At 35.4% G+C, this 18039-nt stretch overlaps 1 protein-coding gene across 20 annotated transcripts in view; it reads right to left on the bottom strand.

Moving 5' to 3' along the window:
* The window catches only part of BAZ2B (bromodomain adjacent to zinc finger domain 2B), a 472255-nt gene that overhangs the window by 71086 nt on the left and 383130 nt on the right, over positions 1 to 18039 (bottom strand). For all 20 annotated transcript variants that reach the window (XM_058300804.1, XM_058300822.1, XM_058300811.1 and 17 more), the window contains 3 exons: positions 10283 to 10493; positions 3646 to 3738; positions 3469 to 3530 (listed from right to left, as the gene is read on the bottom strand). In XM_058300804.1, the coding sequence (XP_058156787.1) occupies positions 3469 to 3530; positions 3646 to 3738; positions 10283 to 10493 (366 nt within the window). The remainder of the gene's footprint in view (positions 1 to 3468; positions 3531 to 3645; positions 3739 to 10282; positions 10494 to 18039) is intronic.

Raw genomic sequence — 18039 nt, 5'->3', positions numbered from 1 at the left:
CCCCCTCCTGCCACTACTCAGGTGATCACAGCAACACGCATGTACAAGGCGCAAAACTCCGCAGACCCGGTGCGAACTGTCAGCCAATCCCCTCCTTGGACGTCTGCCACCCACAAGACCAGCCTATCACCTATGTACACGTTCCCTTCCCTCTCTATATATTCCCATGTTCTACCCCCAATAAACAAGGCTTGATCAGAACCCTGTCTTGCCTCCATTCTTCTCTCGACTCCTGCCCCACCCTGCTTCTTCCCACAGGTCCCTGGACTCGCCCCTGCCGGCTCGGGCACTTCCACAGATACCTTTTTTTAAAAGTTTTTATTGTAGTAACATGTATAACACAAAATTCCCCATTTTAATTATCTCAAATATACAATACATTGGTGTTAATTACATTCACAATGTTGAATCACCGTCACTACCACCCATTACCAAACCTTTTTTATCATTCCAAATATAAATTCTGAACCCAACAAGCATCAACTCTCCTTTCCCATTGCCCCATGGTTTTTCAAAGAACAGCAAAGACCATATGGACTAGGTTTGGCTATTTTAAGATTTTAGGATCCCAAAGCTGAATTTAAAGGATAGATGGGATCCAGTGGGTTTCTGAGAGTCATTAGGGAAACCAGGTAAGTTAGAAAAGAGTGTAAAAGGAACAATATTTTTTTAAAAGACGAGATATGAACTTGCTTTAACATACACATGTAAATACAGTAAATACTTATAAAACATTCATTTATAGCCTACATATTTTTAGGTCAGTTGTACACTGTCTTTGTAACAAACTAAGGAAGTAATTTAAGTCACAATTAACTACTTTAAATTACAGTAAAGGAGTGTGCCACAGAGTTTGGTGTTTTATGTGCACCCTTAAAAATCTGAACACTTCTCCTTATTGCTCAAATGTGGCCCCTCTCTAAGCCGAACTCAGCATATAAATACAATAACTTCTCCACAGTGTGTGACGTGACTCCCAGGGATGAGCCGCCCTGGCAATGAGGGATTACTACCAAGCACCAACTAGCAAGGCAACCGGAAAAAGACTTTGACCAAAAGGGGGAAAGGTAAAGACAAATGAATTAAATGGCTAAGAGACTTCAAAGTGACTTGGGAGGTCATTCCAGAGGTTAAGCTTATGCACATCTCAGCAGGTTCTTACTGAGTGCCAAATTAAACATTACCTGGAAGAGTGGAGCTCCTGAGGGCTCTGGAGACACCCAGGCACTAGGTCAGGGTAGATAGCTCAGGATTTGGTGCCTTGCCAGTAGGCCCTACTTTGAGGTTTGTGCTCCCCAGTGTGACAGAATTGGACTCACTTGTGGTTTTCCTACACATGGCTCTTCTGTCTCTTCTATTTGAATCTATAGTTGATGCCAGAGCTGGTAGGAGTATATCCAAGAGAGGAGTATATCCAAGAGACTCGAATCTTTGGGCTGTCCATGTGCCAGCTGGGCGCTGAGCTTCAGTGAAGTTATACCTACTCTCCAGTTCATGGGACTCACCCAGGACAACAAGGAGGTGAGGATGGACAACTCCCATACCAAGGAAGCAAGAGAGTCTACAACTGCAAACAAGAAAGTCCCATCCATTGACCAAATGGAACTAAAGTTCCCTCTCAGTTAGAGGTGGAGTGGGCATCACCATCCCAGAATCCTCAGGACTGGGGAATGAACTATGGACTAGAGTGCACTTACTGATATTTTACCACAGATTTGTCGTGATTCTAGCAATGGAAGAACTTATATCACTGAAGTGGAGACAGTGGCACTGGAGGTTCTGAGTTCAGGGAGAGGGAAAACAGGGATAATACAGGGGCATTTTCAGGACTTGGGAATTGTCGTGAATGACAATGCAATGACAGATACAGGCTATTATATACCTTACCATAACCTACAGAATTGTGTGGGAGAGAGTGTAAACTACAATGTAAACTATAATCTATGCTTAGTGGCAATGTTTCAAAATGTGTTCATCAATTGCAATGAATGTACCACACCAATGAAGGATATTGTTAATATGGGCGGTGTGGGGCATATTGAAATCCCCTATATTTTTTATGTAACATTTATATAATCCAAATATTTTTTAAATTAAAATTAAAAATCAAAATTTCAATTAAAAATTAAAAACAACAACAAAAAATTGAGCACTTGCTTTGTGCCAGGTACTGTGGTAGGTACTTTCCATTCATTATGTCACTTATTCCTCAGATATCGCAGTTATTCTCTTTTACAATGGTAGAAGTAGAGACTTGGAGGTTAAGTCATTCACCTAAGATCACATAATTATTTTGTGGCAGAGCCCATATTTAACCACAAGCTTCCTGATTATAAACCAAAAATTCTGAATCCCAACTCTATATCAACTTTCTCTAGTCATACTGCTTCAGTCAAATCTGGAAAGAACCTTACAGATAATCATATCAAAGCCAACTCAAGCAGCTATTTAGAGTAACACAATTTTCATTTCATACTCATAACTATTTGCTGTTTAGTTTTTATTAAGAATAGTAATTTCCACCTATTCATTTTCTACTATAATGTTAAAGTATATGGAGATGGAAAAGTGGTTCACACATTCACATCTTAAATGAAGTTGAATATCTTGTCACTAAATATTTTGCCTATAAGAATTAAAAAACTACTTCATTAACTTAAACTTAATTTTGAAAATCACATAGTGGAGGGCTATTGTATATACAAGATTGAACTCTGGATGTGCTAAAATAATTGTTTTCTTCATTTTTTTTTTCCCAGTAGCAATGTTAAATAATTCTGAAAGCATTCAGAAGCAATAAAGGTAAACTTATTCTATCAAGCCTGAATTTAACTTTTTATTAATATTTTCCATGTTAGATCAGCAAAATTTTCTTAATAGATATGAACATACAATAGCAATATCCTTTATTTACTGAAGCATTACAACCTTTGAAAGATGTTAAAGATGAGAACTTACATTTAGTCTACTGAGATATTAAAAGCACTTATACAAATTTACTGTTTGGTAATTATTTCTTAAAAAAATAAGAAGTAGAAGACTTGGTTAAAAAGTGAGGTGAGGGAAGTGGATGTAGCTCAAGCAGTTGAGCACTAGCTTGCCACATGGGATGTGCCAGGCTCAGTTCCCGGTGCCTCCTAAAAACAAAACCAAAAAAAAACAAACAACAAGCAAACAAATGAAAAAACCAACTCAGGGGAGCCAATGTGGCTCAGTGGCTGAGTGTTAGCTTCCCACATACAAGGTGAGGTCCCGGGTTCAACCCCCTGGCCCTGGTACCTCAAAAAAAAAAAAAAAGAAGACGTGAAATTTTAACTAATGGAAAATGACAACTGTCTAAATAAGACATATAACATGTGAAACATAGTTAAGACAACAAAGTAAAAACAATGTGCATATACACATATACAAATAGATTTCCCAAATAAGGCCCATGTTGAAAAAATTAGTTCCAATGCATAAACATACCTGTTGCTTCATAATCTTTATCTGTTCTTTTTGCTTTCGCTTCTCCTCAGCAGCCATTATTGCTATGAGGAAAAAACAAAGCACAGATGTCATCAGAAAAGGACTGAAGGAGAGAAACTTCTTATGAATTTCCCAATACTTACTGTTCATATTCATGTAATCTTTTCAATTACCCACCTTGTTGTTTTTTAGCTTCTTTGGCAACCCGAGCCTGTTCCTGTTTCTGAAGTTTTCTCAAAAGCTTTATTTGTGCTGCTTGCCTGGCTATTTCTGAAAAACACAATATTTCAAAGAATTTTACTAACAATTTCATATTAACTGCCAAAAATGTCAATTGTGTGAAACAGACATCACAAAGAACAAAGTATTTGAGAAACTTGCGTAAGGTTAGACAGACACTAAGTAGGAAAGTGGTGAGGCAGAAAACGCCATGTTCATTTCCCCTAAAAATGCCAAACTATTTTATCGAGTATGATCCTATATACAGAACTACATGAAAGTGGTGCTTCTTTTAATCCTCATCACAGAGGCTCATATTAGTACATTTTCTTTTCACATTTCAAATAATATCCACCTAGGAGGAAAGTAGCTGCTAATACGTAAGAATAACAATTTATCTTCAATCTTAAAAATAACAAAATAGATACAAAAGAGAAAGATCCAATATAAAACTTAACAAATATGAAGCTCCCCCAAACTTATTATTTCAATCAGTTGGCTACACAAGTGGTGAACTTTCTGAATTCACTGCCATTTTCATTTATAAAGGAGAGGAACAAAATCTCCTACATAAAAAGAATGGAGAATAGGGAAGTAGATTTGGCTCAACTGACAGAGAGTCTGCCTACCACATGGGAGGTCCCTGGTTCAAACCCAGAGCCTTCTGGCCCATGTGGTGAGCGCTGGCCCACACGCAGTGCTGATGGGCACAAGGAGTGCTATGCCACACAGGGGTGTTCCTCTCGTTGGGGAGCCCCACGTGCAAGGAGTGCACCCCAAAAGGAGAGCTGCCCTGTGTGAAAAAAGCACAGTCTGCCCAGGAGTGGAGCTACACACACGGAGAACTGACGCAGCAAGATGACACAACGAAAAAAAAAAAAAAGACAGATTTCCAGGGCCACTGACAAGAAGGCAAGTGGACAAAGAAGAACACACAGCGAATGGACACAGAGAGCAGACAACAGGGGGAGAGAAGAGAAATAAATAAAAAATAAATATTTTTAAAAAAAGAATGCAGAATATGAGTTTTAACACCAATCTAGTTATAATTTTCAAGAACAAATATGAAAGAGGGATAGAATGATAATAATGTCCCAGTTCTTTCTTCTTCCCTATATCCATGTCATCTGAAATATGACTCTGCAGCTCCTTTTATGAGTAGAATATATTTCTCTATTTTTTCCACAAGTCTGAATTGTCATGTGATTGTCTTTGGCTAATAGGATGTTAGCAGAGGTGATGTTAAGTAGAGGCTTGAAAAAGTGCTTGTACTCCTACTTTTCCTCATGTACCTTGCTAATATAAGAACCTGTGTGGGCTAGGTTGCTGAAGTTGAAACACACGGAGCAGTAAACCGCACATATGTAAGTAAACCCAGCCAACCTTAGCAGAGCTGCTAGTCTACTTCCAGCTGATTCCATCTACACAAGCAATGAACAATTCCTATTGTATGCCACTGAGGTTTTGTGGTTGTTACCAGCATTACTGTGGCAATGGAAAACTGACACAGAAACCATGTAATGTGTTGCTTTCTTCTGCTGGTAAACTTGGTCAGAGTACGTCTATGTAAAAAGTTTAAGTATCAGAATATCACTCACAAAACCATTTTAGAAAATACCACTTTTCTGTAGACACTATTTTAAACTTTCTAGCAGATGAAGAGTTTTCAGGAACTTATATTTATCAAAAAATGAATATGATTGGTAATACCTGCACCACTTGAGCTCTAGTAATTATTTCACTATTTACTGAATGCAGGTACTGTTGTGTTGAACTTACGTGATTTTTTAAACCCTGACAACAACATTAGGAGATAGGCAATAATATACACAGCTTACAAATGAGATAACTGAGGCTCATAAGGTTAGTAGCAAAACAAGGTTACAAATATGGGTCTTTCTGACTCCATAGTCTATCTACTACTATCTCTAAAACCTTTAAGCAAAATTTGAATGCTTTGAGATTTTAGCTAAGAATTTAATGGTAAGTCCTTGTAATAGCTAAGGTGAAGTTCATTACTATGGATGATTTTCTATCATCAAGACTTAAAAAAAAGGGGGAGAGGAGATATAAAAGGGTTTAATTTTATTTAGCAAACTGGAAATAATTAATGAAAGTGGAAATGGAAGCTGATACTACAATGTATTGTCAACCTTCCAATAATCTTCAAATAAGAAGGTTATAGGCCTTAACAAAAATTCCTGGACCACATAAAAACTATCTGCTGTACGCTAACTACTCTGGGAAATAAAAATCTATAAACTGCTCTGCAGAAATAGAAACTTCTGAAAACAGTAAGTCTGCATTCATCTATGATAGTACCAAATATACTTTTTCTTTAAGAATTAAGAATTGAAAGCTTTCACTGAACTTTGCTATTGAAGTCAAACTCTGCCTTAAAATGTAAAGATGTGTGATTGATTAAAAAACTAAAACATAAAACCACGAGTCCCAGAAAATGCCAGACACCTATGATCTTTTGTTTCAAACTAAATCGATGCTCTCTAATAAGTTTAGCTTTTTATAAGAAACCTCTATAATATATACAGGTATGAGTTTGTATATGTGTATATCACTCAATTTCAAGCCATACACAAATAAACAGTAAAATTTTAAAACATTAAATAGTTCAATGTATATTTTTCCTTTTAGCAAGGTATATATAATTTTAGTTAACACTAAAAATTTATAATTTAAATTTTATATCATGAGCAGTTGGAGAAGAAGATGTGAAGGAAAAAAAGTTAGAGACAATATAGAGAAAGAAGAATGAAAGATCTAAGAAAATTGTCCTAGGCTATAAGAAATAAATTGCTTTCAATAGTCTCATTTCTTTAGTTTATTATTGCTGAGTAACATTTTCTGTTCTAATTAACTTTTTAAAAATTAATTAATTAATTAATCTCCCTCCCCTTGCCCCCCCACAGATGTCTGCTATCTGTGCCCATTCCCTGTGTGTTCTTCTGTGTCCGCTTGTATTCTTGTCAGCGGCACTTGAATCTGTGTCTCTTTTTGTTGCATCATCTTGCTGTGTCAGCTCTCCATGTGTGCGGTGTTCCTGGGCAGGTTGTACTTTTTTTTTCACTTTTTTTGCGCTGGGCGGCTCTCCTTACTAGGCGCACTCCTTGCGCATGGGGCTCCCCTACGCAGGGGACACCCCTGTGTGGCACGGCACTCCTTGAGTGCATCAGCACTGTGCATGGGCCAGCTCATCACCCGTGTCAGGAGGCCCTGGGTTTGAACCTTGGACCTCCTATGTGGTAGGCGGATGCCCTATCCATTGGGGCAAATCCGCTTCCCTATAATTAACTCTTGAAAGATATCATTTATGGTTTAAGAAATTCCTTATCTGCTTTAACTTTCAAAAAGTAAAGTTTATTTTTGAAATAAATTTATTTTTACATAGGATTATGGATATTTGGGACATACTGCATTTCTTTAATTCTAAGATAAATTTTAAAAAACATTTTAGGATTTTAACATCTCTAAAATCAGATTGTGTCTGATAACTACCAGCATGTTTTTTTTCTTCACGGTATATCTTAATAGTGTATTATTTAGGCTATGGCATCTCAGATTCTATGATATATGAAATAGACAGGTGCTACTATATATTTTAGAAAATGTGAGACATAAACAGTATTGGTCAAATAAAAAGTGGTTTGTTTACCTATGTTAAAAGTTTGTCAGTTTCTTATTTATATATTCTGAGAAATTAGAAAGTTCTTATTTCAAAGCTTGGATGTACAATCAGAGCTCCCTTTATCTTATTCTTCAATTAAGTCCAGGTTTTCAGTCTACTTGAGTCCTAGTAGGATAATGAAAATATATAATAGAAGTTTCTTCTAGAATTCCTCAGATAACCCCTCAAATTGTTAATACAGAAGTCTTCCAGGAAAAAAAAAGTGGTGTTAAGGTAATTCATTCTTTTTTTTCTTTCATAGAAAAATATGCATATTTACACTTCATAAACTTGTAAATGATTATTTACTTTAAAATACATAATAACATAATTTGTACATAATAACAAAATTTGCGAAGTACAACATTATAACAAGGGAGAATTATGTAAAAGAATACAAAAAATGATTTGAAACATAGATGAATAAAACATTTGGTAAAAGCTGTATAAATTAACTTTATAAGAATAAAAATATAGTTAATTTGGCAAAGCTGCCATTTTGCTTATTAAGTATTCATTATACATGTATTAGATATGAAAATATGCACAAAGAGCTTGTTTTAGGTGTCAGTTAATTTTAAGTACCCCCCTCCCCACTCTTTTGAGGTACCAGGGCTGGGGATTGAACCTGGGACCTTATATGTGGGAAGCCAGCACTCAAGCACTGAGCCACTTCAGCTACTCGGAGTTGTTTTTTTCCATTTGTTTGCTTGTTGTTTGCTGTTTGTGTGTTTTTAGGAGGCCATGGGGACCGAACCCAGGACCTCCCATGTGGGAAGTAGGTGCTCAACTGCTTAAGCCATACCCCCTCCCCTTACTTTTTGAAAACAATGCTCATATTCCCCACTTTTACACATTCGTCAATGGTAGTGGTCTATTGACAATACTAACTTTAACAACCCATCATTCACTTTTTAAATTTAACCATTAAGGGTAGATGAAAGTCTTAAAAGAAGACAAATATAATAATATGAAAAATATTTGATTAAAATACCATGACATGGGAAGCATTCGCCTACCACATGGGAGGTCCACAGTTCAAACCCCGGGCCTCCTTGACCGGTGTGGAGCTGGCCCATGCGCAGTGCTGATGCGCACAAGGAGTGCCCTGCCACGCACGGGTGTCCCCACGTAAGGAAGCCCCACGCGCAAGGAGTGCACCCTGTAAGGAGAGCCACCCAGCACAAAAGGAAGTGCAGCTGCCCAAGAATGGTGCCCCACACACGGAGAGCTGACACAACAAGATGATGCAACAAAAAGAAACACAGATTCCCGGTGCTGCTGATAAGGATAGAAGCGATCACAGAAGAACACACAGCGAACGAACACAGAGAGCAGACAACTGGGGGGGGGGAGAGAAATAAATAAAAAATAAATCTTAAAAAAATATATATATACCATGACAGACAAAAACTAAGCAGTTAACTTATATGGCATTGATGGAAGTGTGAATTGGCTCAACCTTTTTGGAGACATCATTTGCCCGCTATCTACCAAAAAGAAAGTACACAAACTCTTTGATCTAGAGAGTCTACTTTTAGGATTTTATACTATAGATAGCCACATCTTCAGGAGGGTGTGAAAATATGTATATACATATTTTATATAAATATATATAGTTATTGCAGCATTGCTTGTGATAGCAAATATCAGGAAATAGCTTAAACAATCATCAAAAAGAGAAAGATTAAATGAAGCATGGTAGAGCTATACATTACTTACTAAACAGCCATTAAAAAGAATGAGGTTAATTTTAAGTGCTGATAGATAAAGATGTTCAAGATCAAGTAAGTGAAAAAAGGAAGCTGGAGAAAATGCATAGAATGTTTATTTACTTTAGAAATCAAAAGGGATATACAGGTATATATGAGTGTGTGAATGTGTATGTTTATGCATTCCTGATTATATTGGTGAGTGAAAATGAAGAATTCTGTTCTATGGTTTTTATTGTGGATATTTGTTTTATAATAAATACAAAGAAGTCAATATTATGACGGTTTTTACAACGAATAGAAATAAGTCTTTGAGGTATCTTCTCCAGATTTTTATTTTGATTTATAGGAATAATAAAAGCCCATGAAAAGACAAACAATCATGTTAATCTTTTAAATCAATTTTTACTATTAAATCTTTATTTTACATTTGATATGTATGTTCTCATACATGCTGGTGATTATAAGACACTTACACATATTTGACATATTTAGAAACCTTTAAGAGGTTCACATTGTAACTACTAACTCAAATTGCATAAAACTATTTTATTATAGGAAGCTTTCTATGTCAGACACAGTAGGGGAAGTTTTATCTTTATAATTTTGAATCATAAATACATTTGATGTTATGACCATTTTGAACTTGATAAAAATGATACTTTCTGGTGATCTTAAAATACTTTTAATTTAAATCCGTTAGTTGGGCATTTTGAAAATATATATAAGATACCCAGACTACAGAAGAACCCAAACTAAAAGACTGGGGTTACTTACCAGTAATTGGAGTTCTCTGACTGAAAATTTACTCCACAGATCCACATATTTTGGAGTTATTCCCATGTCCCACCTCAAGGAATCGGGAGCTGTTGAAATGAGAATTTCCAGAAAGTTGGCACAACCTTAAGGGATGTGCCAAGGGCTGGTTGATTCCCTTTCTGTGCAAGCCTTAAAAGCTTTACACTCACCTTTTTCTAAACATACAGCATAGGATGTGTTTATGAGCATGGCTCTTGAAAGGAGAATACCTAATCAAAGAACTCCAGTTACCAGTGGGAATCCTTATTTTCTCATTTCAATTCTAACATAAGTATCTACTTCTTAGAAATTGAAGCAGTGTCAATCATTCTTAAGTAAAAAATGTAAGAAATACTTGCCTTAAAAAGTATGATTATTGTATATTAGATATATTGTTTCTTACCTTGAGCTTGCAGTTTCCTTAGCAATTTGGCATCTGTGTTATCCAGGAATTCAGCACTGCCAACATTTGGAGGTCGACCCTTCCGACGTCTCATCCTGGATTCCTCTCTTGCTCGCTGTCTATCTGGATTTGGTGGTCTTCCTCTACGACCTTCCATTGCCCTGATACGGGGAATGACATCCTCTTCTTTCAAAAGACACCACTGCATTCCCTTTTAATTAACATTTTATAGAAATAATATATTACAAACAAAATAAACACAAGAGATCAATATGTGATATAATTATAGGTACATTTACATATAGTTTGAAATTTAGATTTATGATTTGATTGTTCATAACCTTTGGCATACCTTTGGTGTTCTTATCTTAATGATTTCACACTTAAATGATATATATTTGTATTTATATTAATATACTGATATATATAAATGATATACAAGTGAAAATTTGAACAATGACTGATACTTGATGATACTGGGGAATTGTTTTTTAAAGTGTGGTAATGGTATTGTGGTTATGTAGAAAACAAAAGTCCTTATCTTTCAGAGATTTAAATTAAAACATTTATGGATAAAATGACAAGATGTATAACATTTACTTCAAAAATTACGGAAGGTAAGAAAGGGTATAGGTAAAACAATATTGGCCATGATGAAAATCACCAAACTGGTGATGTGTATATGATGTATCTTATTGTGTACTCTGGTATATTTTGATATCTTCCATTATTAGACTCCTAATGGAGGCACAATCTTAGTATATAATAGGAATAATCCTTTTCTGTACATAGATACAATCTTAATCTGTTTTTCATTTATCCTATATGTGTAAACCAAAACAAATATATTACCTTATTTTTAATCCTAAGTAAAATGTTCAGATAGGAGAGAGGATCATTTAAAAATAATTGTTTTACTATTTCTAACATTTTTTAAAGAGAGTTCATCCCTTTAGTGGGAAGTTTATGGGAATTTTTAAAATGTGCTTTACTCTAAAAAGAACCTCAAATTAAGAATTTAGTTAGAACCACTGATGGGCAATTCTGCAACTAATAACAATAAAAAGTTCTTGAGTTATATTTTATGTCATGGCTCCTAACCGGTGGCAAGGAGTCTATCTGGGTCAATGCGTTATAAAAATATAAACACAACTCCTGCTACACTAATGGATAATAGCTATATTGCTAAGTTCCAAGCATTATGCTTTTTTCCAGGTACTTTGAATAGTTTATTTACTTTAATCTTCACAACAGCTCTATCTCATGTGGTGAGTTTTATTTTTCCTATATCACAACTGAAGGAATTCAAGCCCACTGATGTCAAATAAGTTGTCTGAGGTACAGAGATAGGAAGGAATAGAGCTGCGATTCAAACCCAGGACTATCTCAGTCTCATACCTCTGCTCATAACCACTAAATGTACCTATATGATATTACAAAGGTAGTCTTATACTTGATAATTACAGGATTGTATGATTAAAAATATAATCCAGTCACCCATCTATACATGAATAATATCTGTACTAACCTCATTTTAGTAATTCTCATGATAAAAATAATTTTAAAAATTAATTGAGGAAAATGAGAATTCTTTTGCTTACTGAGATTTCAAATGAAGGCAACAGGAACAATTGTTAAATCAGCTGCGTTTTTAGGCCATAAACCATTAAGAAGGAAGCTATCAAAACAGTTTTATATTCAACAGTTTGAGAAGCTTTTGATTAGTTTAGGTTTTCATTTTTTTATTATGCTCTTAGGCATAAAGGCAGCATGTATCACATAAATTGAAAAATATAAAAGTGACATTTGTGACACATGAAGTAGGAGAAACTAATGAGTCTGTAAACAAATCTGCATTCCATTTTTAAAGTATCTATTAATAATAAAATCAATATTTTGACCAAGATCAAAAGGGTTCTATCAACTTAACTTCTTTTATGCAGATACAATTTTTACATATTATATTCTATCATTACTCTGCTAGGAAAATATGCCTTTGTCAAAAAAATAATAGAATATGTTGGGGCCCAAAACTTACCAGGCAAATAGTGATATTATCATTTGAATTTTTGGCCTTGACATTTAGAAAGTAAATATTTTCTAAGGGAACTGTTTATATTGGGTTACATGTAACATCTTCTGAATCCTGGATTTTAGAAAATGAGAAGATATGTTTAAGAAATTTGAAACTTCTATTACAGTTTCAAATCCAATTCCTTGAACAGCCAAAATAATTTGGTTTTAAGAGAAATATGGGAAATAAAGTAGTATTTTTCTCAAACTTTTCCTTGGGAAAGCAAATACAATTTATATCACTTGATTCACATGGAATTTGCTTTTTCTTTTGTCAATTAGAAATTATGTATCAGAGGCGAGTTAAAACAATCTTTCTTGACTAAGTTTTTAAGGAATACAGATAAAGAGGAAAAAGATGGTCAACATAAAATCTATTATGCCTATATAATTCCACTTTTAAAGGTTACTAATTTATAGCTTTAGCCAATGAAACATTCACTTCTATAAATACTAAGAAGAACAAAAGGGGGGAAAAAAAGAAAAGGCTTTATGTTTTATTTGGGAGCCTGAATAAAATAAAGTAAATGAGATTAAAGTATACTGTGAAACTGTGATACCTTATAAAAGCAAAGTTTCTATTACTTAAGTATTTGTTGCGGCATCTGTTCTGAGCAAGGCATAACATTATCTAAAGATGAGCAAGAGGGAAGAGAATTTGGCTCAATGGATAGAGCATCCACATACACATGGGAGGTCCATGGTTCAAACTCAGGGCCTCCTGACCCATGTGGTGAGCTGGCCCAGGTGCAGTGCTGACGCGCGCAAGGAGTGCCATGCCACGCAGGGGTATCCCCCGCGTAGGTGAGCCCCATGCACAAGGAGTGCACCCTGCAAGGAGAGCCGCCCTGTGTGAAAAAAGTGCAGCCTGCCCAGGAATGGTGCCGCACACACAGAGAGCTGACGCAGCAAGATGACTCAACGAAAAGAGACAAAGATTCCTGGTGCCGTTGACAAGAATACAAGCGGACACAGAAGAACACACAGGGAATGGACATGGAGAGCAGACAACTGGCGGGGGAGGGGAGAGAAATAAAAAATAAATCTAAAAACAAAACAAAACAAAAAAATAAAGATGAGCAAGAGAGAGTCTTCTCCCCCTAGAGTACCAACATTTTTAACAAGACCTCAGACTCAGGCTATTCTAAAGCAGATGATTCAAGGACCAGACTCAAAGTAGTAATGACTTTGAAAAAGAGTAGAGAATGAACTGTCTCACAAATTGTCGACACAAGAAATAATGAGGGTCTGGATTATAGCCTGGGAATTAGAGCTTGAAAGGAAGGTGAATGTCTTTCGGAGACAAAACAGACTGGATTTGAACATTATCTGTGTGTGAAGGAGAGGCACCTGAACAGAGAGAGACCAGAAAGGTGATTAAGATTTGGAGTAGTCTCTACACAATATGGAAAAGAGAAATGTAGTGAGGTTTTCTTCCTGTACAGTTCAAAGCTGAGATAAGGAATACTTGAGAACTCTGGAAAATAAATTTATTCTCTCAATTTTGTAATGACTTAAAAGGTAAAGAGAGTTTTAAAGAAAACATCTATTTTAAACAAAATAATTAAAAATTATGTTTTATTTAGAAACTAAAAAAAGAAATAAGATATTATGCAACTTAATTTTTAAGCAGTTTTACTGAGATATTCAAATGGCATTGCAATTTAATTTTAATGATCTTATTTCAGCATTTCTATTATTCTTAATAAATACTCCAAAGTATAACTTGACATCTCATGAACAATTGGTCTGTTTTCATCTTATCTATGGATAATAAATTGTCTAATTAACTGGGTTTCCCACCTTTTGCTGAAAATAAGAGTCAATTTGTGATTCACCAGCAATATGTTTAGGTCTTAATAAGATATGTTCTCAGGTCTCATTGCTGCTTCAATTTTACTTCTAGTTTGTATTTATTTTTCTTTTGTTGCTCGCATTTTGTTTGATTTTACGTAGTAGCAAACTGATTTATTTTTGGGAGAAGGAATGTATAAGTAAATGAGGTAAACCAGTCCACCAAAAGTCAGTTCACTGAATGATTTATTTGTCAAGTTATATAAGGATTTAAAAAAAAAGTTTTATATCATCAAAATTTGGTTGCAGCAATTTCATCAGGGATTTGCAACTCTATGCCACTAAATGTCAATTTCGCATGTTAACATTTGAGATGCTCAGTACCTCTCCAATACTCAATGTTATATACATGAATGGATGAAGAAGTTCCCTTACTCTAACTTTATGTTAGAACCTACCCCCGTATTGCCTCTGGCAATAAAATAACTATGGTCAAGGTTTTAAATCTGGATTCAAGTATTTAGTCTGATAATCTTAGGGCTGTTAATCATTCAGTGAATTGATCATTGACCAAACTGATTTTTGGTTAAAATTTTTCAGTAAATTTAACCAAAGCTTAAGTAAACAAAGTTGATGTTTTATACTACTTTTATCTTTGAAATAGTGCTTTAGGAATCCTTTACTTCCTAATAGTTTATAAAAAACTTTTTGAAAGCCATATCTAAAAGGGAAGTTATCATAAAAACTTCCAAAGAATATATTTCATGTTAAAGATGAAGGAATTAAGGCATAGCTAAGTAGGCTTCAGTTTTTCAAATTAACATAGGATGCTGAATCACCCTGCTAGGAGACTAATAAAAAGCTTATACCATGAAAAGAAAGGAAATCAAATATTTTTGACAGTACTCAATATTTTATATTTAAAGAAAAACATAAAAGTCAATATCATGAGAAAAATTAGAATTTTGTTGTACTTTCTTATACCTATTTCATAGTTTAGTATTATGCCTGCTTCTATAGCATAATTATTATATGGTACCAGAACCAGTTAGATAAAAGTTGATATACCACAAACTTTTTAGCATTAGGGACTCATAGTTGATTGTGGTTATACGGTGTATTAAAATTACATACTGGATAGCATTATAAAGATGTCAAAGAGTAAGACCAGCTATCTATCTTGGGGAATGGGGGGAGGAATAATATAATCTATTGAAGACAGGTGAAAAAGATGTGCTTTGGTATGACTGTTTATTATATAACGTATAATACTGGTTAGTTACATTAAGCTGCCCTCTAAGAGCTATGGCTTTCAATACCTCCTTTGCTCCACACATGGATTCATACAATTGACTTCCTAGTACAAGCTTTGTTAGCCACCAAAATCCTACCTGATAGATGGGTGACATAAATTTCCAGATTTATAGATTTCTGGTACTGGTTTTCAAGTTCTCACCATATGTGCCACAGCTATGTTGCATTAGGTGTGACAGTTAACAGCAGAGTTGAATTAGAACCCTGGTTGTTGACTCCCAATCTTTTGTTCTTCACTTTTTTGAGATAATTACCAGCATTAAAACTGTGCCAGAAACTGCTTGTTGCCCGCCTTATAGTCATGTTCCCCATACCCCTTACTCCTTATTAATAAAACCCTGATTTAGGCTGGCCAGTATTGTGTCTAGTATTTCATCTTCTCCCGATAATATCCTTCTCTAAGCCATTGAAAATAACTTCTATTTCTTTTGTAATTTTTAATTTCTCTACTAACACTAGTTTTTTTTCCAAAGTCAGGCCTCCATCATCATTTCTGTAGTGACATATTTCATAATTATGGAAAATGTCTTTAGAGAAAATATATATGGACATAAATACCTGGTACACTAAGTATTTGCTACAAATATCTATTGAATTAAAAATGAGTAAGAAGAAAGACTTTCCATAAATACTATACACATTTTATGTTTCTCTTAGCTTTATGCTATTAGAAAGAAGAAATAACCTTTAAAAATATATAAAATCTCAGAGAAAGTAACATTTAGTAACTTTTTTGTTTCAATATAATAAACTTTACTTTTAAAGAGGTTTTATTTTATTTTATTTTTGTTATTTTTACTTGCTGTTTTTTTATCATTTTTTATTTTTATTGAATTGTCTTTTTAAAAAAGATATATAGATCACAAACAAAGTTACATTAAAAAATATAAGATTCCCACATACCCCATACGCCATGCCCCCACTCCTCCCACATCAACAACCTCTTTCATCATTGTGGCACATTCATTGCATTTAGTAAATACATTTTGGAGCACTGCTGCACTGCATGGATTATGAATTACATTGTAGTTTACACTCTCCCCCAGTACATTCAGTGGGTTATGGCAGGATATATAATGTCTAGCATCTGTCCCTGCAATATCATTTAGGACAACTTCTTCAAGTCCTGAAAATGCCCCCACATCTCATCTCCTCTTCCCTCTCCCTGACCTCAGCAACTATGATGGCCACTTTCTCCAGATCAATGCTACATTTTCTTCCATTACTAGTTCTATAGTAGAATACCAGTAAGTTTACTCTAATACAAATTTTATTCCTCCAACCTGTGGATCCTGGGTTGGTGATGTCTACTCCACCTCTATATTGAGAGGGCTTATATCCCGCATGGTTGATGATGCGATTCTCCTGTTTGGAGTTGTAGGCACTCTCTGTTCCCTGGTGTGGCGGTTGACCATCTTCACCTCCCTGTTAGCTGATCTGGGTAAGTCCAACAAACTGGAGAGTAGGAGCTGCAACTCTGGTGAGGCTCAGGGCCTAGCTGGCACATGGCCAATCCAGAGATTGAAGTCTCCTGGGTATACACAAACCCCTAGCCCCAACCAAAGGTTCAGTAAAAGTGAGAGAAGAGGCATGTGTAGAAAGGTCACATCTGAGTCCAACTCCATCACACTCAGAAACACAAATTCCAAAGTAGGGCCCACTGACAAGGCACTGAACCCCAGAACCAATAGTCATGACTGTAGAACCTCTGTGTCTCCATAGCCCTCAGGAGTACCAGTACCTGGGGTTGTATCTACTTCGGCTATCTCTGAGATCCTACTGAGACGTGTGTAAGTGCAACCCCTCTGATGACCTCCTGACTCTTTTATGAAGACTCTTAGCCATATAAATTCATTTGTCTTTACCATTTCCTCCTTTTATTCAAGGTCTTTTTCTAGTTGCATCACCAGTTAGTGATTGGTAGTAATCCCTAAGCATGAGCAGCAAAAGAACAAATAGATAAATGGGACCTCTTCAAAATTAAAACCTTTTTACCTCAAAGGAGTTTGTCAAGAAAGTGAAAAGACAGCCTACCCAATGGGAGAAAATACTTGGTAACCATATATCTGATAGGAGACTAATATCCTGTATATATAAAGAACTCCTATATCTTGAAAAGAAAAAGAAAAACAACCCATTTAAAAAATGGGCAAGAACTTTAAATAGACACTTTCCCAAAGAAGAAATACAAATGGCTAAAAAGCACATGAAAAAATGCTCAACTGCCCCACACAAAAGAAAGTGCAGCCTGCCAGGAATGGTGCCACATACACGGAGAGCTGACACAACAAGATGACGCAACAAAAAGAAACACAGATTCCCATGCTGCTGACAACAACAGAAGCGGACAAAGTCAACACAGCGAACAGACACAGAGAACAGACAACTGGGGTGGGGGGCGGGGAAGGGGAGAGAATAAATAAATAAATCTTTTTTAAAAATGCTCAAAATCACTGGCTATTAGGGAAATGCAAATCAAAACTACAATGAGATACCATCTTACTCCCATAAAACTGGCGGCTATCAAAAAAACAGAAGACTAAAAGTGTTGGAGAGGATGTGGAGGAATGGGAATA

This window comes from Dasypus novemcinctus, chromosome 7 (assembly GCF_030445035.2).
Source record: "Dasypus novemcinctus isolate mDasNov1 chromosome 7, mDasNov1.1.hap2, whole genome shotgun sequence".
Taxonomy (NCBI): domain Eukaryota; kingdom Metazoa; phylum Chordata; class Mammalia; order Cingulata; family Dasypodidae; genus Dasypus; species Dasypus novemcinctus.
The sequence above is the reverse complement of the archived record's forward strand: the minus strand, read 5'-3'. Positions and strand labels throughout refer to the sequence as shown.